This window comes from Heptranchias perlo, chromosome 8 (genome assembly GCF_035084215.1).
Source record: "Heptranchias perlo isolate sHepPer1 chromosome 8, sHepPer1.hap1, whole genome shotgun sequence".
In the NCBI taxonomy this organism is placed as follows: Eukaryota; Metazoa; Chordata; class Chondrichthyes; order Hexanchiformes; family Hexanchidae; genus Heptranchias; species Heptranchias perlo.
This window is the reverse complement of record NC_090332.1, coordinates 18,656,383-18,682,237: the sequence shown is the minus strand read 5'-3', so window position 1 is coordinate 18,682,237 and position 25,855 is coordinate 18,656,383. Positions and strand designations below refer to the sequence as shown.

Genomic DNA, 25,855 nt, shown 5'->3' with positions numbered 1-25,855 from the left:
ATCTGCCACCTTCTTACCCACTCACTTAATCTATCTATATCCCTTTGCAGACTCTGTGTCCTCCACACAGCTTACTTTCCCACCTAGTTTTGTATTGTCAGCAAACTTGGATACATTACACTCGGTCCCTTCATCTAAGTTATTAATATAGATTGTAAATAGCTGAGGCCCAAGCATTGATCCTTGCGGCACCCCACTAGTTACAGCCTGCCAACCTGAAAATGACCCATTCATTTCTACTCTGTTTTCTGTTTGTTAACCAATCCTCTATCCATGCTAATATATTACCCCAAACCCCATGAGCCCTTATCTTCTGTAACAACCTTTCGTGTGGCACCTTATTGAATGCCTTTTGAAAATCCAAATATACCACATCCACTGGTTCCCTTTTATCTACCCTGCTAGTTACATCCTCAAAAGACTCTAGTAGATTTGTCAAACACGATTTCTCTTTTACAAAACCATGTTGACTCTGCCAAATCATATTATGATTTTCTAAGTGCCCCGTTACTACGTCCTTAATAATGGATTCCAGCATTTTCTTGACTACTGAGGTCAGGGCTAACTGGCCTGTAGTTCCCTGTTTTCTCTCTCCCTCCTTTCTCTACCTTCCAATCCACTGGGACCGTTCTAGAATCTAAGGAATTTTGGAAGATCACAACCAATGCATCATGAAGGAGAAGAAATACTTCAATTTCATGCAAAATTATGGAATCGATTATCAGGAGTAAACTTGAGGGTTATCTGTACTACACAAATCCAAAAGAAATTTCTATTGCGCCTTTCATGACCTCAGAACATCCTAAAGTGCTTGACAGTCAATGAAGTATTTTTGAAGTGTTGTAACTTTTGTAACAGGTGCTGGATGTTTAGAGAAAGAAGAAACAGACGAACAGTCTGGCACATCTGTAGTGCCCATTCCCACACCTGATTCACTGACTATATCATAGCACTTTACTTACTTATTCAAGCATGAGCCCAGATACACCCACTCGGTAAATAGTGAGAAAGAAGGTATATTGCAGAGTGAAGCACAGAGCACCAGTAAGCAGGGGAAGCTGAGAAGCAATGATGAAGAAACAGCCGTCTCTTCCAAGTGGAAGTGGGGGGAGGGAACAGAAACGATTGCCCTCAGCTGAGGAGCCCAGGAAGCCATATTTCAAGAGCCTGGTCTTCAAAAGAAATATGACCTGGGAGCATGGATCTCGTGTGCAGGCAGTGGTGACAATTCTTCTCATGTGATACAGATAGTGGATAAGTTGGAGGAGTCCACAACCCACATCTACAACACCATGCAAGAGCTATGTCAGGGCATGCAGAACATCCTGGTGAATGTGGCAGCCCGGGAGATTTCTGTGGCAACAAAACGCCAGGAAGAGGTTCTTTGCTTCCGGAGTGACAGCCACAACTGTTACTAAAGATTTCCTCAAAAGCACCCTGGCTTCAATACTACATGACTTAATTGGGACAGTTTGGTTTGTTCTCATGCAGCCCATTAGCCCATCTGAACCCTTGCCCAGCACAAATGGGCTGCAACGAGTGGTCGCAAATGTCACCATTTCTCATGATGATGACAATGTGGCTGCATCAATCCTGTTCCCTCCAATGCCAGCTTGGAAGCTTCCAGCCTGGTCCCAATAAGCTTTGAATTGGGAAAATTTACAAAAAAAGAGGAAATGAACAAGTTCCATCATAAAACTTAGAACAACAAAATGCAAAGATCATTTTGAAATGGACGTCTTCTTGACAGTGGAAATAATATAACTGCTCACAAGGTGGCAGCCTTTGCCATCAAAACAGAAATCAGGTTCCCTTCTCACAAAACAGCATTTGTGGGAATGCGTATCATTTTGATGTAACCGTTTATAATTAAGTAGATCAGTAAAGAAATGCAGTGATCTTAGACAAATGAACTGCAAAAAACATTTCAGAACTTATTGCTGTCCTTTGTGAAAATTATTTTAAAATTGCTACAATCCTTTTCAAAAAGATTTTTGAAGTGCAAAATAAGTTTGAAGGTTAGGAGTTAGTAAAAACAGCAACTCGTTGAGCAACACGAACTAAAACACAACTACACCATGAGCAGTACAACAAAAATATAGTCATTTTTATAATCTTGCCTAAAGTGGGAACAGCTTTTCACCTTGGTTCACTAGCTTACAAATGAAGGTACTCACTCACCCACTGTGAGGAGCTTAATGTTTCATAGAAATTTAAGCACAGGGAGAGGCCAGAGAGCAAGGAGAGAGGTTAGGGAGAGCAAGGGCTGGGAATTCAGTGAGAGGAGGATGGACAGGCTGGGAGCTCAGGGTATACAATATCTTCAGGGTGCAGCGTTACATAGAAATTAGAACACAGAAACAGGTTGTGTTTATCCTCCACACGTGCAGTAGTCCTAACCCTATCTGTGCATCCATTTATTCCCCTTTTCTTCAACCACCTATCTAACTTATTCTTAAAACCTGACATGGTCTCCACTTTAATCTCTAACTCTGGTAGTGCATTTCACAACCCTCTGTTTAAAAATAAAACGTCTCCTGCTCTCTGGCCTAAATCTTTTACATTTAATCATACATCTATGCCCCTCTTAAACCCTTCAATCACTGGAAACAGTAGATTTCTATCTATTTTATCCAACTGTTGGTTATTTTAAACACCCTGTAATTTCTTCTGTTCTAACAAAAACAGCCCCAATTTTTCAAGTCTGTCTTCACATTTATATTTCTTCATAACAGGTGTCAGCCTTGGCTCAGTGGTTGCTCTCTCACTTCTGAATCAGAAGATCATGGTTCAAGCCCCACTCTAGAACTTGAGCACATAATCTAGGCTGACACTCCAGTGCAGTACTGAGGGAGTGCTGCAGTGTTAGAGATGCCAACTTTAAACTGAGGCTCCATCTGTCCTCTCAGGTGGACGTAGGAGATCCCATGGCAGTATTCAAAGAGCAGGGGAGTTCAACTGGTCAATATGTATCCCTCAACCTACACCACTAAAAGCAGATTATCTGGTCATTTATCTCATTGCTGTTTGTGGGACCTTGCTGTGCGCAAATTGGCTGCTGCATTTCTCTACATTACAACAGTGATTACACTTCAAAAGTACTTCATTGGCTGTAAAGCACTTTGGGACATCCTGAGGTCATGAAAAGCGCTATATAAATCCAAGTTCTTTCTTTCTTTACTCAGCAGCGTCCTAGTGAATCTGTGTTATACTCTCTCTTTTGCCACAACAGCCTTGCTTTGGTGTGGAGCCAAAAACTGCACACAGTACTCCAACTGTAGTCTTACTAAGGCTTTATATAGATTCACCATTACATCTCAACTTTTATATTCTGTACCCTTTGCCATAAAACCCAGTGCAGTCCCCAACGCTTATAGGATCGGTGCTAATGCAATATGGGCTGGATGGTTTAACCCCTCCATCTGCAACTTGCATGATGTTCAGAAGAAAGAACTAAAAGAACAGCGAAATAGATTTCATGCTAAAATGTCGACAGCTATGAATAAAAAAGTTCATTTATCAAGATTCAGCTATTCCTTTGTAGAAGTGTGTAATGATTTTGGTTATTTAAGAATATTTCTTGGGTAGGTGTAGTCAGAAGGCTGAAAAAGAAATGATGGCAAGTGAGGCACAGTTGTAAGGATAGGAGATGGTGGCTGTACTACAACGGAGACCAAAGATTATCTGCCGGCTACTTTGTACTTTGGACGTTAACGAGGTGTTATTTACTTTGTTATTGCAGTCAGTACTGAGTAGAGCAAACTGTAACCCAGCACCAGTTAGAGGTGATTAAGTATACAAGGGAACTGCAACTTAACGAGGTACAATCTTGTGACCTGTTTCTGCCTGAAATACCCAGCGCGCTTAACTCGCTACAAGCAGCGACTTTGTAATTGACTATAATGGAAATGGTTAGCACTTTTTGGGCAATTTAAACAATTGCCCAGTTTAAACGTGGGCAGATTAAGTGATGGGGACTGTATTCCATTAGCTTTTTTCTGGCCTTATTCACTTGAAGTGCTGCTTTTAATGTCTTGTGAACCTGAACCTCTTCCATATCACCCAGCCTTCCCCTATACAAAATATAATTATTTTTTTAAACCAAATGTTCCACTCCACATTTACTGACATTGAATTCCATGTGTCACATTTTTGTCCATACCACTATTTTATCAATATTCCCTTGAAGCTTCCTTTAGTCCTCAATTATTTACCACACCCCCTATTTTAGTATCTTCTGCTAATTTGGACACCACTCTCTCTAGTTCTATATCTAAATCAAAATTAGGAGTTTTGATAGAGTAACTAAGGAGAAAGAGTTTCCACTGTCAGGAGGGTCAGTAATCAGAGGACACAGATTTAAGATAATTAGCAAAAAAGCCAGGGGGGAGATGCAAAGATTTTTTTTTACTCAGCGAGTTGTTATGATCTGAAATGTACTGCCTGAAAGGATGGTGGAAGCAAATTCAATAGTAACTTTCAAAAGGGAATTGGATATACATCATTTCCTTCAACATTCTTGGATATATCAGGTCAGGTCCTGGCCCTTTGTTCTGCTTTAGCTTAACTAACATCTCTAATACATGCGCCCATAAAAAAACTATCGAAGGGGATAAAACATCTCAGTGGGAGGGAAGAGAGCGAGAGCAAAGATCTCAGGGGAGGGTGGGAGACTGAGAAATGTCAAACTAACAGCATAACAACAACACTTTCGCTCCAAGGATCTCAAGCCAAGTTTTATAAAAAGGCTTTCAATCTGAGGCCAGTTTTCCTACATTCTCCGGCAGCATCCTTGAAACGTTTTAATAATCCTCCACTCTCGGACACTCTCTCCCCTGGATTTCAACATTACAAAAATTTATAAGCCTTCAGTTCCCGGCCTGCTCACCTGCCTGCCACACATCCAGCATTAGAAAAAGTTACAGGCCTCCAAAATGTAGATTTTGCAGAAACTGTGATAAGGCTAGGAAGAGGAATATCAGCTTGGGTGCTTGACCAGATGAATAAAAAGGGTGTGTGAGAGCTGCAGTATACACACAAAATGAAGACATTGTTCTAGAGGCCAAACATGATGTATTGGAGGTATCTTAAACAGATCCCATATGCACAAGCATAGAAGTAAAGGAGATGGGTACAAAATGAAAAGGTCTCAAATAATGAATGCTTGAGGTTAGAAAGCAGTTAATCCATAGCACCTTGGACAAATTCACTTGTACAGAAGCATTATTGTTCTGGCTAGGAAATGTGTCAGCAGCCTTTCCTGTTTTCAAGAGTAAAAACCTAGGCATGTTTATAATGACCACACAGAAGTTGCAGAGGTGGTAGAATCTGCATCTGGTCCATCTCGGGGCAAAGCTGCCAGGGGGCCAAGAACCGTCTCAATTTCAAGAGGCTCACGCAGCAGTCAGCTACTTCACCAGCTCTTGCCCCCAGGTAGCTGAAGCATCAGGTTAGGTCCAAGAGGGCCTCCATCACAAAGGGCAAGCAACCGAGAACGAAACAGTTCCCTGGGGGTGATCGGGTGTGGGATTCCCCCACCCGAAATTGGTTCCTCTAACCCTGATTTTGACCCAGAAATTGGGCGTGAAACATACCAATTTCTACTCCTTAGTGTTCCTAAACATGACGTAGTTTGTCTATCAAACAAATCGCAGTCTGCTGCCAACCTATCTGAGTTAACCATGGCCAGACAAAACTCAACTGATTGCACTGCTGTCTGACATTATCACACATCTCTGCTTTCCACAGGTATTTCATCACCAGGAGCAATACCGAAGCCTTCTCTGAAGAATGTTTCACAACTGCTGATTCTTAAACGAGATATGTCACTACTAAGCTTTAGCTGACAATTTTTTTTTCAAAATTTACATCTTTCCCCGAATTTCCTTTAATTTTATTCGACTTTCCCCCCTCTTCTGAAGGTAATGACTTGTGCGAGCGTATGGTGTGCCAGGCAACAGCAGCCTAGGTACAGAGCGAATTAATCATTCTTGGAGTCCAGGGCAATAAGAAACCCCCCCCACCCGCCACCCCACCCACAGACCTCCCTACTCCCCCCGATCCATTAAAATCTCCCCCAATGCAGAAAGCTGGCCGGCTGTTCTCCGGTGCTGGGACTGGTAAGCTTGATGGACGGCTTGTTCCAATGAGAAAGAGGGCGAGGAGGCTGAACTCCTCGGGTTGTAACTGACGGGCTGCCTATTGGACACGGCTTGCTGCCGTTAGGGGCCCCTTATTTGGCAGGGGCTCATGGGCGGCATCCGCAGTTTGCCGGTTAAATGCGGCTCGGTGCCAAATTTGGCATGGACCTCGCGCCGGCACGCGGAGCAATCGCTCTGCTGACTTGCTGCCCGTTTCGGGCCCAAGTCCAATTTCTAGCCCGATCCGTTGCAAGGAGCAGCCCACATGACCTGTTCTCGAGCTGTGTTCATTCTACAGTTCGCACATTCCGTAAAATTTGTGTCACACAATCTGCAATATTAACAGGTCATTTCGTTAAAGTGAATTTCAGGGAAGCTGACTGCTTCTATGTAGTATGTTACTCAAAGAAAGTCAAAGAAAAAGTAATTACTTTACACGAAAGTCATGCTTCCTGCCAGTGATGACAATAAGTGCAAACATATAATTTAGAGTTAAGCATTAGTTGAAACTAAAAAAAAAAGTGTCTCTGCATGCAGGGACTTCTGGAATCCTGCTCAGAGCAATGTGAAGGATTTGTTCTATTTAGCCTATCCCATTCTGAAACTAAATGTGAAAAATAAAAATTGGGAGGAATTAAAACCAACCAATCCAATTTAAGTAAAATGCCTTTAAGCAGCAAGTGAAACAAGTGAACGTAAGCATGGGCGGTGCCTGCTTACCTCCCGGAACTCACTTCCACCCTGAAAATAGGCCCCAGGGAATTTGTTGGTAGAAAGAGAATTCTAATTAGTTTTCAACTTTCTTCATAGGTTTTCTTGCCAATGGTTTAAAAGTTGATTATTTGGAAAGTTATAGTTGAGTTTCATTGTCATCCTTTAGGGACTCTACATATGCTGAACATATTTAGTTTGTTGTTACCCATTTATAAGCCAGCAACTTTAAAAAGCAAAGCATATTGTACAGTGATTTTAGACACGGTTTTCTTACCTTTAAAATAAACGGGAGGATAATTGCAGCTGGCATGCACAGAGGCAGAAAACCCCAACCACATAATTTTTCTTGTTCTTACACGCAGATATATCTAATCTAGGAAACTGCTGTTCTTTAATACAGCCACAGTCATGGGGGACAATTCTAATCTCAATTGCACCCTGGAAAAGAGCACAGGCAAGAGGTAACAGAGCGTAAGATTAGGTGAACAATCCTGACTGATTTTCACCCATTTTGCAAGCCGCTCAAGTTTCTGGTTGGGGTTGGGGATGGGAGATCCTATCTAAAGCAGGCAAGACTTTCAATTAAATATGGAAATGGGAGCACAGACATCCAGCACACCATTTCCTGATGCTTAGAGATGCAAGATATTCAGATGAAACAGTGTTAAGGAAATTAGGCATCCAGTTTTTCTGGGGATTGAGAAGTGAGGCGGCAATTCATTTAAAGAACATAATAATATAAAGGCAAGTGCTTTTAGGCCATTTCTAGACCATTTTTTTAATGCTGGGACCTAGGACCCAATGAGCTAGTTCTGTTTTGCCCCCTGACCCATTATTGGCACCAATGAGTTTCCCAATGGGAATAGCACTCCTGAGTTTTTTGAAAGAAGAGCATGATCACCGAAGGCATGCCAAGCAGGTCAGGCTGCAGAAGTAGTGTTCCATGCCTCCCTGAAGTACCTGCATGTCAACAGCTGCAAGTAGTTGTGAGCACACTTTGCTTTGGCAGATGATTGTAGGAAATATCTTCAGCTGCATTCGTTCAAGCTTGAAGTTGCTCAACTTGAGGAGCACACAAGGGAGGCAGAAGGCTTTTTGGAATGCATGCTCCAAGTAATGGTCACTTCATAGGTAGACAGGGTGATAGAGAAGAAGGACTGAATGTTGGTGACTATCCAATGAGATGGATATAGAAGTCAGAAGAAAGTGAAAGAATGAATAATTGAAAGATGCCTTAGACCATTGCCTTGGCAAGTAAATTTTCAATACTATTCAGAGCTGATTTTCTCATGCCACTCCCCATCTGGGTGCATCAGGTAGAGCAAGCTCAAAGTATGCTCTGAGACCTGAACCAGCCTGTATTTCAAGATATAGTTTATTACCATAGGTCTGAAAAGTTTCATCCCCCTGCAGAGGCTTATGCCTTAAAGCAGGGGAGGAAAGTCCACCAGCAGCAGTAATGGTCCCAAAACAACGGTCAGAAAGTCTCCAGCCGCCAAATCCTGTCTTGCACCTAGGGAGAAAAGAATTTACATGTTTTCAGCCTCCAGAAGCTTGTCCCCAGCAGTCCCGTCTCAATTCCTCTGACCTGAGTACGTTGGGTTTAAGCAGTGACACCCAATATTTGTGGCCACTGCTCTATTTAGGCATCCATCAAGCAGAGACCTTGGAAAATAAGGGGGTAATGTCAGAAGGCTTCTACAATAATGCAACTTAGTCACTTGTTAATGAGCCAACCACAACTGCTTTAAGACACCCATTTTCTGGTAATCTAGCTATGACTCAGGAAAATTGCTTCAAATGGCGCAAATAAGACTTCAAACAAAACCAAGATTTAGTGAAAATGCCCTTGAGAGCTTATAGATGGACGGAGAAAGTGACTTACTCACTATGGAGCTGAAGACAGGCATGGGAGGGGGAGAGAGTGTCAACACATTGGGCAGATTTTCCTCTCTGGAACTTGGGCATAAAGTATCACGTGGACAGAGCACACAGATAAAAACAGGGCCTGTACCGGAGACCCACCCAGTTTTCTATGTATTTAAATTAATCTATGTATTTAAATTAATCGATGAAAAATCGAGCAGGCTCCGTTATAGGCATACAATCCTTCTCCCATCCAATTTTCCTCTATGCGCTCTGCCCAGTGATGCTTTATGACCAAACACTAAAGAGGAAAGTCCTTCACAGTAACTTACAGGTTGAAGTAGTTCCTGCAAAATTCCAAGGTAAACAAAGAATACTAATGAGAAAACAGACCCTGTATAAGGACATGCAGTTATCTCTCCTACACTCCCTCTGCATATATGAAATTAGTTATACTTTGTGTAATTCTTATGCCTTATCTAATCAAGGGCTACATAATGAAAACAGAGGCAAGCAACGAAGATCAATGTGCTTTAACTCTACAGTCCATATATGAACATGCCTCTGAGGTGCACCTGAGATAGCTATATGGATAAAAATACCATCTTTACAGAAGGTGTCAAACCAGGGAAGAAGAAGCACATGCTCAGATGAAGACGCTGCTTCTATACAGCAATGGGCTGAGCACATGACATGCTATTCTCCCTACCTGCATCAGGACCTCTCCAGATGGTAGCTGCTGTGCCTCCTCATCATCATCTCAATTCCTGCTGCTCCTCAGCCATTGCATTGAAGATACTCCTGTCCATTGCAACGTTGTGCAGTTTGCAGTACACGACAATAACTTTGGAAATCCAATCAGGAGCATATTTCAAACCCATCTAAATGTCAGAATATTTGCTTAAGTAGGCTAGAAGTCTGCTCAACGATTTGCCCATGTGACTCATTATATCTGTGCTCGGCTGCTATATCAAGATGTCATTTACAGCTGTCACTCACTCTGTAATTATTAAAATCAAACATTAATTATGGGCTATGCTTATTCATAACTCAGCTACCTATTATGTTGATTACAAAACGATATTCCAAGTGGTAACTGTGAACCCAAAAATATTGTTGCCTTCTCATTTGAATTGAAGTGAAAACATAGAAGGGGTTCTCCAAAGAGGGGAGGATGGAAACCAGACGAACAGTCACCTTGCACTGGTCTGAAGTATGTACTTGAGATCCAAAAGGATTTCTGGGTAGGATATTGGAGATTAAAAATTTTTATAGTCATTTAAGAGACAGTTGGATGTTGCAAAATGGAAATATTACACGGATACAATAGAAGATCGATTTATCAATGGAGGACCTAGGTCGAAATTTCCACTTTCCATACTTTCTATTTCCAATCTTCAGAAGTTTTACGTAGGTCCGATACATGCAAACCCTTGATCAGCTAGTTTCCACACTTCTCGCTCACATGCAAATTCCATTTAAGTTGTGCAGTTTTAACCACTAGGGCATGTTATACATTGTTCCTAAATTGTATTCCATTGTTGGATTGAGCAGTGCATTGTTTCTAAGGAACTCATTAATGAATGTCCAGTGATGTGGTGGTAATTATGGACCTCAGGAAAACTGACATAATTTCATTGTGTGCTGCTGAAATAAGTCAACACAAATTGGAAATCTCAGTTAAAAAGGGTGTAAGAACGGATTATGTGGAAAAACATAAGGGAAAGTTAATCGACAAATCCTGGAAATTAACTGCTAAACTAACCAATAGGCTTCTTGGCTTTGCATGAACACTTGAGTGTGAAATTACTGTCTTTGTTAATTTTAGTGAGAAGGTTGCTGTGAGAACAAAACAAGACTCTATTCATTCTCTAGTCAACTTTTCATTAAAGTTAGCAAAACTAGGGATTCATCCTCCAGATGTCACATGTGACAAATTTGGACAGGCTTATCAATCAATCAACCTTATTTTTAGAATAGTTCCATACCAATGACAACAATCTTCATGTTAATAGTGTGTAGGTGATGAGTTGGCAGTCACCTAGAACTCCACCCACTCAGCTGTCATTGTCCACACCTCAGGAAATAATAGACCTGTAAAAGTAAGCAAATATATATAACCTAATCAAATTTAGACCTCACTTCAAGAGTTAATTAATCTCCAAAGCACTTGAGAGCAAATTTTAACCATGAAAATAGACCAATTTGGCAGAATTTTTTTTTCAAAAAATATACTTTATTCATAAAATTTGTAGCAAAAAACATACAATACAGTTGTCATATCACATTCCAAACATACACAATACAGATTATACAATTTGCAGGTTACATCAAGTACAGTTCAGTGAACACATTGTACATAATTACAGTTCATCACACTCTAGGGTGCCTCGTTGCATCACACTCAACACAGATTATTGCTTACAGATTCATTTCAGGTACATTACAGATTCATTACAGGTACATTACAGCAATTTGAATTTTACATTCTGCCCAAGGTGGGTTTTTCCCTGATTGCATCCCCTCTGTTTACTATGGCGGGAAGGCTCTAAATGGTTGCCTGTCCCCACAGAGCCTTTGCAGCGGCCGCACCCATCCTCAGTGCGTCTCTGAGCACGTAGTCCTGGACCTTGGAATGTGCCAGTCTGCAACACTTGGTCGAGGACAGCTCTGTGCACTGGAAGACCATCAAGTTTCGGGCAGACCAAAGGGCGTCTTTCACCGAGTTGATGGTCTTCCAGCTACAGTTGATGTCTGTCTCGGTGTGCGTCCCCGGGAATAGCCCGTAGAGCATAGAGTCCTGTGTTACGGAACTGCTCGGGACGAACCTGGACAGATACCACTGCATCTCTCTCCAGACCTTCTTTGCAAAGGCGCATTCCAGAAGGAGATGGGTGACGGTTTCGTCTGCACCGCAGTCTCCTCGGGGACAGCGCGCGGTGGGGCTGAGAGTCCGGGAGTGCATGAAGGATCTGACGGGAAGGGCCCTTCTCACCACCAGCCAAGCTAATCTTGGTGCTTGTTTGAAAGTTCTGGCGATGAGGCGTTCTGCCAAATGACATTGACAGTCTGCTCGGGGAACCGACTGACAGGATCCATCGTCTCCTTTTCCCGCAGGGTCTCGAGGACGTTACGTGTGGACCACTTACTGATCGCCTTGTGGTCGAAAGTGTTTTTTTTCATAAACTTTTCGACGAGGGACAGGTGGGACGGAATGGTCCAACTGGACGGAGTGTTCCATGGCAGCATGGCCGGGCCCATCCTTCGCAACACCGGGGATAGGTAGAACCTCAGCACGTAGTGACATTTTGTGTTTTCGTACCAAGGGTCCACGAAAAGCTTGATGCAGCCGCACACAAAAGTGGCCTTCAGGATGAGGGCCACGTTGGGCACGCCTTTCCCCCCTTTCTCCAGAGATTTGTACATCGTGTCCCTGCGGACACGGTCCATTTTTGATCTCCAGATAAAGTGGAAGATGGCTCAGGTGACTGTCACAGCGCAGGAGAGAGGTGTGGGCCAGACCTGTGCCAAGTACAGCAAAACCGAGAGCACCTCGCACCTGATGACCAGGTTTTTGCCCACGATCGAGAGGGATCGTCGATCCCACAGTCCCAGTTTCTGCTTCACCTTAGAAATACGCTCCTTCCAGTTTTTGGTGCACGCCCCGGCCCCCCAGAACCAGATCCCCAGCACCTTCAGGTAATCCGACCTGATGGTGAAGGGGACAAAGGATCGGTCGGTCCAGTTCCCAAAGAACATGGCCTCGCTCTTGGTGCGATTTACCCTGGCCCCTGAGGCCAGTTCGAACAGGTCGCAGATGCAGAATATATCAACTGTTGAGTCCTTTAGAAGGGTAGGGCTTGCTGGGTGTCAAAAATAATAGTGTGATAAGAATGGTGCACACATTCATACGTAGTGGTTAAAAAATTAAATATAAATTTTACCTGTGTAAAGCCTTTGAAATTTGTCCTCTAGCTTATCTTCAGGTAATCTTGAAGTACAACTAAGCAGAAATTGCAAGACGCTGTCATCTGTCAGCACAGCTGATTGAATGTTACTAAGGCATCCTGTGAAATTAGGTAGAATGCAAATGCTCAGAATGCACAGTGCAAATTCAGCTCACAGCATCACAGAAAAATATCACGCCCATGCCCAGGAAGAGGCTGAAGCATTCAAGTAAAAACTTTAATCAGAGGATAAAGTTATGATGAGAGATTTGAAAAACTAGAGCTGTATTTACTACAGCAAAGAAGGTTGGGTGGGTGATCTAATAGAAGTGTCCAAATAGATGAAAGGATTAAAGAGACTAAATAAGATTATTTCCACTGGTTGGTGAATTGGTACTAAGGGGCCATAGATTTGCAGAGTGCTCAAAAGAATTTTTTTCACCTTAAGGTTTATTAGAATATGGGACGTATCACCATAAGTGGATATTGAAGCCAGGTCAGTCATACCATTTAAGAGAATTAGATAAACATTTTAAGCAGAAAAATATTAAAGGGCCTGGGAATGGTGCAGGAAAATGAGATTAGAGTAGATAACTCCAAAATGGAGCTAGCATGGGCACACAGGTCAAATGGTCTCCTTCTGAACTGAAATTTCTATGATTTTATGAAATACAGATAACAATGGTTCTCATGCTGATATGACCAACAGAGTGCCATCTGTGAAAAATAGGCAATCAGAGTTGCATAGTGGGAATTACTTTTAAATCCATGGAGAATTTTTTTTAACTTTCACTCAGGAAATTAAATAATTGGGCTAGAGTCTATGAAAGGGCGGATTTTACATGTTTTTTGGAAAGAGCAAATTTCTCAGTCCATGCTTTCTTATGTTCTTAGCTCTATATTCTGGATTGTAATTGTTGGATATGACATATATTCCTGAATGAAGATACACATTTGTAGCACTCGACATATTGGCCAGTTTAGGATATCAAGTACTTGCATTTGATGATTGTACAACTATTGTTGGGAGTTTTGTAAATCACAAGTATTGCAATTAATGTTGATGACTGTCATCCATTTGTTGACTCATTTGGGGTAACTCCTATGTAACTTTTCCTGGACTTTTAACAAGGCAAACCTGCTTGCATGAGTCACTGGATGATTAACATTTTATTAATATTACACAAATTAAAATGGTGGCAGTCTTGGCTTTCAGTCCTGACTCCTCGTCCTCCTCCCTGTTTGTTCTGTAATCTGAAGCTTTATCTGTAAAACAAGATGTTCTGGTTTCCAGAGGTCATTCTCTTCTATTTTGACCAGCTGACGTTGATTCTCTGGTATGACTGTAATATTAGTAGACTTTTTGTGCCAAACCATCTACTCAGAAGCACTGAAATAGCATTCATTTTCACCTTCTTTGTAAATATTACACTGAAACATCTTGTTAGGAGTGCTTAAGTGCATGCAACTCAAGTGTGAAAGAAAGAAAAAAAGAATGAAAGAACGAATAAACGAACGAACGAAAGAACAAAAGAAAGAAAAGAATAACCGTGTGATCTTTTACATCCACTTGAGAGGGCTTAGTTTTAACATCTCATCTGAAAGACGGCACCTCTGACAGTACAGCACTCCCTCAGCACTACACTATAAGTGCCAGCCTAGATTACGCCTTTGGAGTGAGACTTGAACCACAACCTTCTTTCTGACTCAGAGGTGAGAGTGTTACATCTGAGCCAAGACTGATACTAACCAGAACCACCCCAATGGCTCAGTTGATAAATGCAACACCCAATGTGGAACTGCACCACACAGATCAGGAAGGTCAAAGGCATGATCCCTGATCAATGATTGAGTTAGCTGATCTCAGCCAGGGTGGTGGCAGGAGTACCCACATGAAGCTGAGGGTTTTATCCACAGTGAACCACTTGGATACAAATCTATCACAGATGGATGGATTAGTGTCAGCTCTTTCTCTTTGCTATAAACATCCTACTTGAAAAAGTTTGAGCAATAGTTTTGCAGAACTTAATTCCTGCTATTTTGAGAGAGTTCCACTCTGCATCAGTGGGTCTCCACCTGATGGCGACACTAGATGCCCAACCAGTCACAATGATCCTGCATGAGGTTGCCACAGTCCACAATCCACAACTTGTAGGTGCCCAGCTGCACCAGTGCCAATTTTAACCCAGCTTGCCCGGCGGGAACAGACTCCTCCGCTCATCCTCTAACTTTCACTGGCATCATGCACAGTCTTATCCTGAGGGTGAGTTCCTGAGAGTGAGTGTTAGTTGAGAAGGTGCGTGGAGATGTGTGGAGCTTGTGCATGTAGAGGATCTGGTGAGAGTTGTAGAAGAAGCAAGATGGAATGATTCTGCAGGCAATTGGGAAACCAGCCCTTCAAATTTTAAGGAGGCACAGGAGTTAAAATGGCCTAGACCTCACGCCAACAATGTAATGGGGGCTTGCCTCCGCCCGCACAATTCCCACCCTGAATTCAGTAAACCACATGCTAGCTAGCATAACCAACTGAAAGAACATGTTCTAACAGATCATTGTTCGTGCTTTGGTGAATAGTGTTTAAATCATAGTTTGTGAGACTAAATGAAGCAAATCCTGGAACATATTTAAAATATATGGTGCTGGTCAGATTTCTAACATTTACTTGAGCTATTGTATGTAAACAGTAGGGGGATGATTAATCTTTCAGGAACTGCACCCTAGTTTTGCATAATTGCCTTCAGTAATTTTCCACTCTTCATATTTACTGAGCTAATCACGTTCAGAATTTGTGATGTTCCCCAGAACTATTATATGTAAAATGCAGTCAACACAGAGATCGGGCAGATGGCTGTTTACAGGAGCCAAATGCGCAGTTTCAGGTACATTTGCTGTGACATGTGATATCTATACTCAGAACACTTGAACGGGATGTCACAAACTCAGGTATTGTAATTAGATTCAAGAGGTTACACCGAGCAAAAGCAGGTCCATACTGAAAAATTTAGTTTAAAAAAAGTGATTCAGGGCTTCCAGGATCTCTCCCTGTAACTCTCTTGGGCTACACGTTATACAGTCTGGGGGGAGAGATTTCTATTATTAGTCACATGTGTAAACACATAAATATTACACAAATGTAGTCCAAACTTCCAACATTTCCTATCCTCCATTACAAATAACTGGCCAGTATACAGCTGCAAAACACAGTTTAGAGTCAATAACACTGGAGTTATACTGCAGGCTGCCCGTGAATGTGAATCTGCACGCCTTCCATCATCCTACAACTCTATGGGAGTAATTTTCAACTTCGTCACCTAGGCCGTGACCTGGTGGAGCAGATCACCTGCCCGTTGTAGAATCCACCCGATTATCATTCCATTTATCTGCTCTGCCAGGCTACTGCCCAGGCGGTGAGTTGCAAATTACCCCCTATGTGTGTGTAACCGTGAGTTGCTACAGAGTTTGGCTTGCAACTACTACATTTTTAATGTTTATAGAGCATGGCCAGAAACATTCATAGTCTTTGGCTATGCTGCTCCTCGGGCCATGCTGCCCCATGGCGACATCATCCAAAAACACATCAAATTTCACATGTGCGTTGACGACACTCAGCTCTACCTCACCACCATCTCTCTCGACCCCTCCACTGTCTCTCATTTGTCACACTGCTTATCCAACATTCAGTACTGGATGAGCAAATATTTCCTCCAACTAAATATTGGGAAGACCGAAGCCATTGTCTTTGGTCGCTGCTGCAAACTCCGTTTCCTTGCCACAAACTCAGGCTGAACCAGATCGTTCACAACCTTGGTGTCCTATTTGACCCTAAGATGAGCTTCCGACCACAAGACCACCTAATTCCACCTCCATAACATCGTCCATCTCCACCCCTGCCTCAGCTCATCTGCTGCTGAAACCCTCATCCATGCCTTTGTTACCTCTAGACTTGACTATTCCAATGCTCACTTGGCCAGACTCCCATCTTTCACCCTCCATAAACTTGAGCTCATCCAAAACCCTGCTGCCCGTATCCTAACTCGCACCAAGCCCCATTCTCCCATCACCCCTGTGCTTGCTGACCTACATTGGCTCCCAGACCAGAAATGCTTCGATTTGAAAATTCTCATCCTAGTTTTCAAATCCCTCCATGGCCTCACCCCTTCCTAGCTCTGTAACCTCCTCCAGCCCTACAGCCCTCTGAGATCTCTGCACTCCTCCAATTCTTGCATCCCTGATTTTAATCGCTCCTCCATTGGTGGCTGTGCCTTCAGATGCTTAGGCCCTAAGCTCTGGATTTCCCTCCCTAAACCTCTCCACCTCTCTACCTCTTTCTCCTCCTTTAAGATGCTCCTTAAAACCTACATCTTTGACCAAGCTTTTGGTCACCTATTCTAATAGCCCCTTATGTGGCTCGGTGTCAAATTTTGTTTAATAATGCCCCTGTGAAGCGCCTTGGGGCGTTTTACTACGTTAAAAGCGCTATATAAATGCAAGTTGGAATTGTTGTTGTTGAGATATTTTGTAATGTTTTTGAACTATGAATGTCCCATGAGAAGAAGGAAGGGGCCAAGGATAGATCCTTGGGGGAGCGGGAGCGGGAAGAGAAGCCATTGCAGGTGATTCTCTGACTACGGCTGGATAGATAAGAATGGAACCAGGTGATCGCAGTCCCACACAGCTAGACGACGGAGGCGAGGCGTTGGAAGAGATTTGTGTGGTCAACCGTGTCAAAGGCTGCAGACAGGTTGAGAAGGATGAGGAGGGATAGTTTACCATGGTCACAGTCACATAGGATGTCATTTGTGACTTTGATAAGGACTGTGGCAGAGGTGGAAACCTGATTGGAAGGATCTCCGCTTAAGTTTATAAAGTGCCCAACACTCTGATTGGTGGGATCTAACAAGTTATGTTCTCCATGGATCTGTACTGGTGCCTCAACTTTTCACTATATATGTTAATAACTTGGATGAAGGAATAGAGATTGAATATCCAAGTTTGCAGATGAGTCTAAGTAAGGAAGCAGAGTAAGCTGTGTTGATGGGAGCAGAAAGTTACAAAGGGACATAGGCAAACCGAATGAGGAGTGGGAAAAACTGTGGCAGATGGAGTTCAATGTGGGGAAGTGTTAGGTCATCCACTTTGGATCCAAGAAAGATAAATCGGAATATTTTCTTAATGCTGAGAGACTAGAAACTGTGGAGAAGCAAAGCAATTTAGGTGTTCATGTACTCAAATCACTAAAAGCTATCGCGCAGGTACAGAAAAAAATGAATCAAAAAGGCAAATGAAATGTTGGCCTTTATCTCAAGAGGATTGGAATTCAAAAGTGAGGAAGTGATGCTTCAGTTGTACAGAGCCTCGGTCAGACCCCATATGGAATACTCAGTTTTGGGTACCAAACCCCAGGAAAGATATCAAAAGCAAAATACTGCAGATGCTAGAAATCTGAAATAAAAACAGAAAATTGACCTGAAACGTTAACTCCATTTCTTTCTCCACAGATGCTGTCTGACTTGCTGAGTATTTCCAGCATTTTCTGTTTTTATCTCAAGAGAGATATATTGGCCTTGGAGGAGGTGCAGCGCAGATTCACTAGAATGATACCAGGGTTAAAAAGATAAATTATGAGGACAGGTTGCATAAACTTGTGTTCCCTTGAGGTAAGAGGGTTGAGGGTTATCTCATCGATAAAGGAATTTGATACAAAGAAACTATTTCCTCTGGCGGGGAAATCCAGAACAAGAGGGTATAATTTTAAAATTAGAACTAGGCCATTTAGGAGTGAAATCAGGGAGCACTTTTTCACGTAAAGGATAGTGGAAAAATGGAACTCGCTCCCACAAAAGGTTGTGAATTCTAGGTTAATTTAAATTTTCAAGACTGAGATCGATAGCTTTCTGTTGGGTAAGGGTATCAAGGGATATGGAACAAATGCAGGTAAATGGAGTTAAGGTACAGATCAGCCATGATCTAATTGAAAGGCAGAACAGGCTTGAGGGGCTGAACAGCCTACTCCTGTTGCTATGTGGACAAATGCGGCGACTATTTTGCGTACAGCAAAGTCCCACAAATGGCAATGAGAAGAATTGCCACTTAATCTGTTTTTTAGTGGTTTTGATTGAGGTAAGAATGCTGGACAGGGTACCAGAATAATTCTGTGCTCCACTTCAAAATATGCCACAGGATTTTTAACATCCAATTGCACCACACAGATACAGCCTCAGTTTAGCATCTCATGCAAGAGCTAGTGGGGTAAATTTTTAACTTAGCGCCTGAGTGTAAAACTAGCATTGCGGATTGGTTATCCATTTTAGGAGCTGCCTGATTTTCCGTTCCATTGAAGTTAATCAAAGTGAAAATTGAACGGTTTCTATAACAGGTGGCCAATCAGCAATGCCAGTTTTATGCCCGGGCGGCAAGTTGAAAGTCTACCTCCGTGCTTCTGGCAATACTGCATTTCAATTTCGATTATGTGCCCAACTGATGGAGTGCAACTTGAATCGCCAACCTTCTGACCAAAAAGCAAAAGTGCTAACTACTGAATCAAGCTAATCCTTGACAGATTAATGTTCCATTAGGGGGAGTTGTGTGTTGTGCACTAACATTTACTGGAAATTAGGGAACTGGATTGAAATTGCAAAGATTCAAGGACTTTCACTGTATCCATTTGGGCAGGGTTTTGGCCGATATCCCAGTGTAATCCATTCCCTGCTAAGATGTTGGCACTCATTGTTTACACAAAAAAACATTTTCTTAAAAAAAGACTGAGATTGACAGGAAAAAATGGAGCGAGATTAATGCTATTCATGATACCTCATTCAAAGATTTGACTTCAAAAAAGATGTTGATGGTGAGATTCTCTGTCCAACTTAACTAAAGCAACTCTGTAATGTAAAATTAACCTTAGTTCCCACTCCTGATCACTATCCAGTGAGCCTTCGAAGGAGGTAATCTCCAAAAGTTTGTGATTTTCAAATAAAATTGTTGGACTATAACCTGGTGTTGTAAGATTCTTTACATATATGGATATTGGTTGAGGACAGCATCATGCACAGCTGTGGCATCCTCCATTGTTGAATACCCTGTCTTGGCTCACACATAAAGAATGGCCACCTGGGCAAGGGTTATTGGTGCCTATGGAACAAAACTTCAGCCCCAGTCACAGTCTTCAGAAGCTGAGATGCCACCTGCCCAATTTTTGAGTGGGCTGTTTGGAAAAGTTTTAGATGTACACTGGATACAATAGTTTGTTTTGCATAATAGAGGTCAATGGGGGATAATTTCCTTGGGTTAGTATGTGTTTGAAACATTTTAAACATTATAGGAAGATAGTCTTTGGTTGGTATTTCTAGCAATATGGTAAATCAGAAGAAATTCTCTTACTATGATTATAATGCCACTAACACAAGATAACAGGAGGAAATGCTCCCAATATGTTTTTCCCATTCACTTTTGTCTTAGGTATTAAGCATTTTAATGAATTTTCATCAGCACCAAAGTATCTGAAGGTATATTTTTCCATTTGATTAAGTTCATGGATGAAAGCTTAATACCCTCATACTAACTCTGTGTTCTATCTTTAGGCAGGCATTAACCATTTAGCAGCTTAATCTTGGAATGTCAACTTTGTCCATCAAAGAATAGACCCGTAGACTCAAGCTACGATCCCATCCCTGTTCCTATCTTGCGTCCTGTTTGGATTTGGGTTTGGCAGTGGGCGGTAGGAAGGTTACGAAAATCGAGAACAAAAATAGTCATCTGCCCACACGCTGTCCCTTGTAAGGCAGGTGTTGCCGCAGATGCAGACACACCCAGCTTTTGACTGACTGTGCCTGGGAAAGCTGCAAGACAAGAATTTCCCTTCGAGTCCGCTCCCATCCAGTCCAGGCAGAAGTCTGTTGCTGCTTTTCCCCCTGATTCCGAATTTTACCAGCTGTAGGCCGTGCAGCCGTCATAATGTCAGGAATGGCAGCTTGCATCAAGAAGCGGAGGGAGCAGGCGGCGGGGATCGGTTCCTGCGGGAAAGCCGTGAAATTCCTCAATCAGGATTATGAGGCGATCCGACAACACTGCTTGGAAACAGGTAGCCTCTTCTGCGACGAGTCCTTCCCTGCCTGTACCGCGTCTTTGGGCTACAATGAATTGGGGCCAAATTCATTCAAAACCAGAGACGTCGAGTGGAGACGCCCAAAGGTATTGAACTTTCTAACAATAAACATTTATTTGCTAATTATTTTCTTTCTTTATTCTGATTTTTCTTCCTGCCACTTACAATGTTAAAAACAGGAAGGGGAACTTGAACTGGTTTGTTTTACTGAATTGTAATTGCGTTTAACCAGCGCTGCCAAGAAACGCGTACCTGGGGTGTGTGGTGAAAGTCCTCTATACGCAAAAAATTGGGAGATTGCCCCTTTCCTCCAAAATTTGACAACCCGCAATTTGAATCATATTCTCGGGTTGATGGAAGAAAAACAAAGGTGGAATTTAAAGCTCCTACAAATATCTAGAGTGGCTGTTAACATTTGTTTGTTTTATTTGAACAGCTGAGCAATATGTGTGTATGTACCAGAGGTAATGTTACAAGGCTCAGTTCCTGGTGGGGCGCCTTGCTAGATGGGAAGACGGGCTACCTGGTGTTACAGCCCCCAACTCCCAAACCGCACCCCACCCAGTGAGGCTTCCTCCAAGAGGGGAGCCTCGATCCTTGCTGTGGGAACTCCTTCGAAGCAAAGGTTTTCTATGGCAAATGTTTTTTAAAGAGGGGTTGTAGCTGTTTCAGGGAGGGTCAGACCAAGGAGAGCTTGATGTGAGTCACAACAGTGGTATTTTTACAGCACAAAACAATTGTGTGGTGGTAACGTTCACTTGAAAATGACACCAGTAGCTTTGTAGTAGTTAAGACTTCACGTTAATTTTTTTTTCAGTTTTCCTTGGGTCATGCACATTCCTCAGCCGTTTGCTCCCAAGCTTTTGCCAGTGCTGTTCCGAGGCTGCACAATCAGTGCACAACTAATCAATTTTATTTAATCTATTTATGCCTTATGTTACAGATGTATTTTAAAAGCATGTTAGATGTTTCCTTTATTTTTCAATAATTTCCTTCTCCACACCCCCCCCCCCCAAGGTGCAAAGAAACCTTGCATGACGTCTCCTCCGGTGTTGCCACTCACCACGGCCATGACTCTCCCCCTGCCTGCCATAGCCATCACGTTTCCTTCTGCGTGGCGACAGGGTGAGCTCGGCCTCCTCTGGTCATGGCCGCCTGCTGCAAGTTGTGCATGACCTCCTCCTGCAAGAAAGAAGGGAGTGTGTTGGTGACGTTCTTGTGAGCCTTTAGATAATATGCCTGCCGTGGTACAATATGGTGTGGGGAAGTGAGGGTTGCCATCGTGGTGAAAGTAGGAGGTGCAGGGTGTGTGAGCAGGTGGAGTGAAATGTGGTGTGGTGATTGTAGGAAAGTGAAGGGAAATGGGGGAGAGGAGTATTGAGAGTAGTGAGGCTGCAGGTGGTGGAGATGTGAGGAGAGAGTCATTGCTATGAGAGGTAAGATTCTTACCTTGACAACTCTGGTGAGGTCACTGAACTTTTTCTAACATTGCAGCCATGTCTGAGGAGCTAGGCTCCTGGCATTAACCTCTTCCGTTTGGTGGCAGAGATGTTGCCTAAAGGGCTTTCTGCCCCCCAGGGGAGGAGAAGAGGATGTCCCTCGTCCTGTCCTGTCCCTGGTCCTGCTTGGACCAAGGCCTCCAAAGTGGCATCGGAGAACCTGGGGGCCTGATTGGGTCTTGCAGCCATTTCTCTCTTCAGAAAAGTTCCTGGTGTCTGCAACCAGTTGCTTTTTAAGTGGCGTCAGTGAAGCCCAATGTCGCATGCCCCAAAACAAGCGAACAGCCAGTGAATGGTGCAAGTAGCATTGGCTGCACACCTGATTCGTTATAATGAGCTGTCAGCACCAATCAGGCCCATGCACCATCCACCCCTTCACCTCCCCGCACCCCCGCCAGGTGCCTGTTTTCTAGGTGGTAATGAATGTGATTCCCATTTAAAACTAACTATGAATGTATTATTTTGACATCACTACTGTTCTTATTTGTGATGTCACCTTCATGATAAAGGCAAATTATGTCACAGATGTAACTTAAAAATGCCTGATACATTGTCAGAATGAAAATAAAGTTTTGCATTCGTTTTTTGAGAACTACCAGCATGAGGAATGTTGTCAAAAGAAAATAAAAAAGCTCTACTGACTTAATAATAGTGTTTTAAACTTTAAATACACAGACCGATGTGTACAGACAATACGGACAATTTACCCACAGTTCAACAATTATTGGGGCTACATTGGCCTCATCCTTGATGTTTGTTGCTAGCCCAGCTTTTGGACTTTGCCTGTGTATGGAGACAACGTTCCAGTAATGAATTTTGGGGAAATTTGCTTGGCAAGAGTGGGGAATCAAGATCCTATGCCCTCTCAGTTCCTCTTTCTACCCAAAAATTAAAAGTTGAGATTTTCTTTTGTGGGAGGAGGGAGGAGTTTTGTTAACAAAACTGCTGAGTTGTTGTACAGTTTTTTGGGATTTTAGTTTTAGTATGCAAGATCAAAATAATTCATAATATAGGATTTTTTGAAAAAATCCCTCCAGTTTTGAATATTTTTGTTGATCAAGCCAAACTTTTACACACTGAGCATTCAGTAACTGAGTGTAAAATTCAAGTTTTTAAGAAATCAGGAGCTGTTGTCCAGATAGCGTTTCTGAAACCATTTAATAGCCCAGGGTCCAAATTGAGCCCAGTCTGATGGGATGGTAGTCTACTGACTGTAAGGTTCCTGTGTGAAGTGAGTTTGGGGCGTCTCAATGCAGTTCCTAATGGACATTGACCTACAACACATAACTTGCCATAGAATTGTCACTCTCTATGAAAGAGGCCACAGGATAGCTGATGTGGGAAATGGATTGTTAATGGGGAGAATGCTAATGTGTGTTCTGAAGCTTTGTGCATTTTAGTGCTTCAGGTAGATAACTATACAAAGTATAAAACTGTTCACCAGTGCTCTGTTCTCTTGATAACATTACATAATTAGCAAACTTCCCTTCCATTCTTTCATCTTGTTTTGCCCCAAGAAATGAAGTCCTTTTTCCATTTGTCTATATATTTTTTTGTTGTTTTCAGGATTTGTGCTCGAACCCCGAGTTTATTGTTGGAGGAGCGTCCCGCACGGACATCTGCCAGGGGGCGCTGGGTAAGTGGCGAGAGACTTTGGCAAATGTTTCTTTTGGAAAGCACAAGTTATGATGTCTCCCGATACATGGGTGATTGCAAGATGGTCACCTTTTAGAACAAAACTGTGCCGGGGCATGATTGGAGCAGGGACAGGGATGGAAACATGTTCATAGGTCTGCTGACTTCTTTAATGATGAAAAATTAATTGAAAATTGTAATTAATAATGTAAGTGGAAAAACAATATGCTGTGTGTTTTTTTAATTGACTTTTGATTTCAGTTTTTAAATTTAGAAATTTCTTGCCAGTCTAGAGATACATAGAGGTTACAACACTGCAACAGATCTTACCCTTTTTAATTAAGAAATGTTGCACTCAGTCCTGGTAGTGCTTTATTGTGGGTTAGTAAAGCAAACATGAAAACCTAAGCCCTTCCTACCTATTGTCTGTGGTTGGACTTGGCAAAAGGTTACTCTCTGTAACGCGATGAAGTGCTGAAGTGGATAAGCAAGTTTTGCAGAAATCCCATAATAAATGGTGAGCATGTCACGCCTTGAAGAAAAAAAAAATAGGGTTGCCACTTGTCTGATTGTTGAATTGGCTGTCCAGCAATATCTAAAATGTGAATCAAACACCCAAAGTGTGCATTTTTTAAAAAGTATTTTTTTCCTTTTTTCTGCAGTGTAGGCTTTAGTAGTTAAGACTTTCAACTAATTTTCATTATCAGCAAAATAACCTCAAAACACAAACCATGAACCCCCTCTTAATAGCTATGAACTCCTTCCTGTGTGATTTTGGATTTGGCAAAAGAAGTTGGGGAGTAAGGAGGAAAGAGTATGCTGGGGGGGGGGTTGTCTGCGGGCGTGTTGGGGGGGGTTGTCTGCGGGCGTGTTGGGGGGGGTTGTCTGCGGGCGTGTTGGGGGGGTTGTCTGCGGGCGTGTTGGGGGGGTTGTCTGCGGGCGTGTTGGGGGGGTTGTCTGCGGGCGTGTTTGGGGGGTGGTCTGCGGGCGTGTTTGGGGGGTGGTCTGCGGGCGTGTTGAGGGGGGTGGTCTGTGGGGGGGGGGTGTCTGCGGGCGTGTGTAGGGGGGGGTGTCTGCGGGCGTGTGTAGGGGGGGGTGTCTGCGGGCGTGTGTAGGGGGGGGTGTCTGCGGGCGTGTGTAGGGGGGGGTGTCTGCGGGCGTGTGTAGGGGGGGGTGTCTGCGGGCGTGTGTAGGGGGGGGTGTCTGCGGGCGTGTGTAGGGGGGGTGTCTGCGGGCGTGTGTAGGGGGGGGTGTCTGCGGGCGTGTGTAGGGGGGGGTGTCTGCGGGCGTGTGTGGGGGGGGTGTCTGCGGGCGTGTGTAGGGGGGGGGGTGTCTGCGGGCGTGTTGGGGGGGTGGTCTGTGGGGGGGGTGTCTGCGGGCGTGTGTGGGGGGGGGTGTCTGCGGGCGTGTGTGGGGGGGGGTGTCTGCGGGCGTGTGTGGGGGGTGGGGTGTCTGCGGGCGTGTGTAGGGGGGGGGTGTCTGCGGGCGTGTGTGGGGGGGGATGTCTGCGGGCGTGTGTTGGGGGTGTCTGCGGGCGTGTGTGGGGGGGGGTGTCTGCGGGCGTGTGTGTGGGGGGGGTGTCTGCGGGCGTGTGTGTGGGGGGGTGTCTGCGGGCGTGTGTGTGGGGGGGTGTCTGCGGGCGTGTGTGGGGGGGGGGTGTCTGCGGGCGTGTGTGGGGGGGGGGTGTCTGCGGGCGTGTGTGTGGGGGGGGGTGTCTGCGGGCGTGTGTGGGGGGTGGGGTGTCTGCGGGCGTGTGTGGGGGGGGGGTGTCTGCGGGCGTGTGGGGGGGGGGTGTCTGCGGGCGTGTGGGGGGGGGGGTGTCTGCGGGCGTGTGTGGGGGGGGGGTGTCTGCGGGCGTGTGTGGGGGGGGGGTGTCTGCGGGCGTGTGGGGGGGGGTGTCTGCGGGCGTGTGGGGGGGGGGTGTCTGCGGGCGTGTGGGGGGGGGTGTCT

At 43.8% G+C, this 25,855-nt stretch overlaps 1 protein-coding gene across 1 annotated transcript in view; it reads left to right on the top strand.

Moving 5' to 3' along the window:
• Positions 1 to 25,855, top strand: part of LOC137324454 (calpain-2 catalytic subunit-like) — a 120,531-nt gene that overhangs the window by 36,047 nt on the left and 58,629 nt on the right. The window contains exons 2-3 of the mRNA XM_067988735.1: positions 20,248 to 20,857; positions 23,837 to 23,906. Of these exons, the coding sequence (XP_067844836.1) occupies positions 20,621 to 20,857; positions 23,837 to 23,906 (307 nt within the window). The 5' untranslated portion in view covers positions 20,248 to 20,620. The remainder of the gene's footprint in view (positions 1 to 20,247; positions 20,858 to 23,836; positions 23,907 to 25,855) is intronic.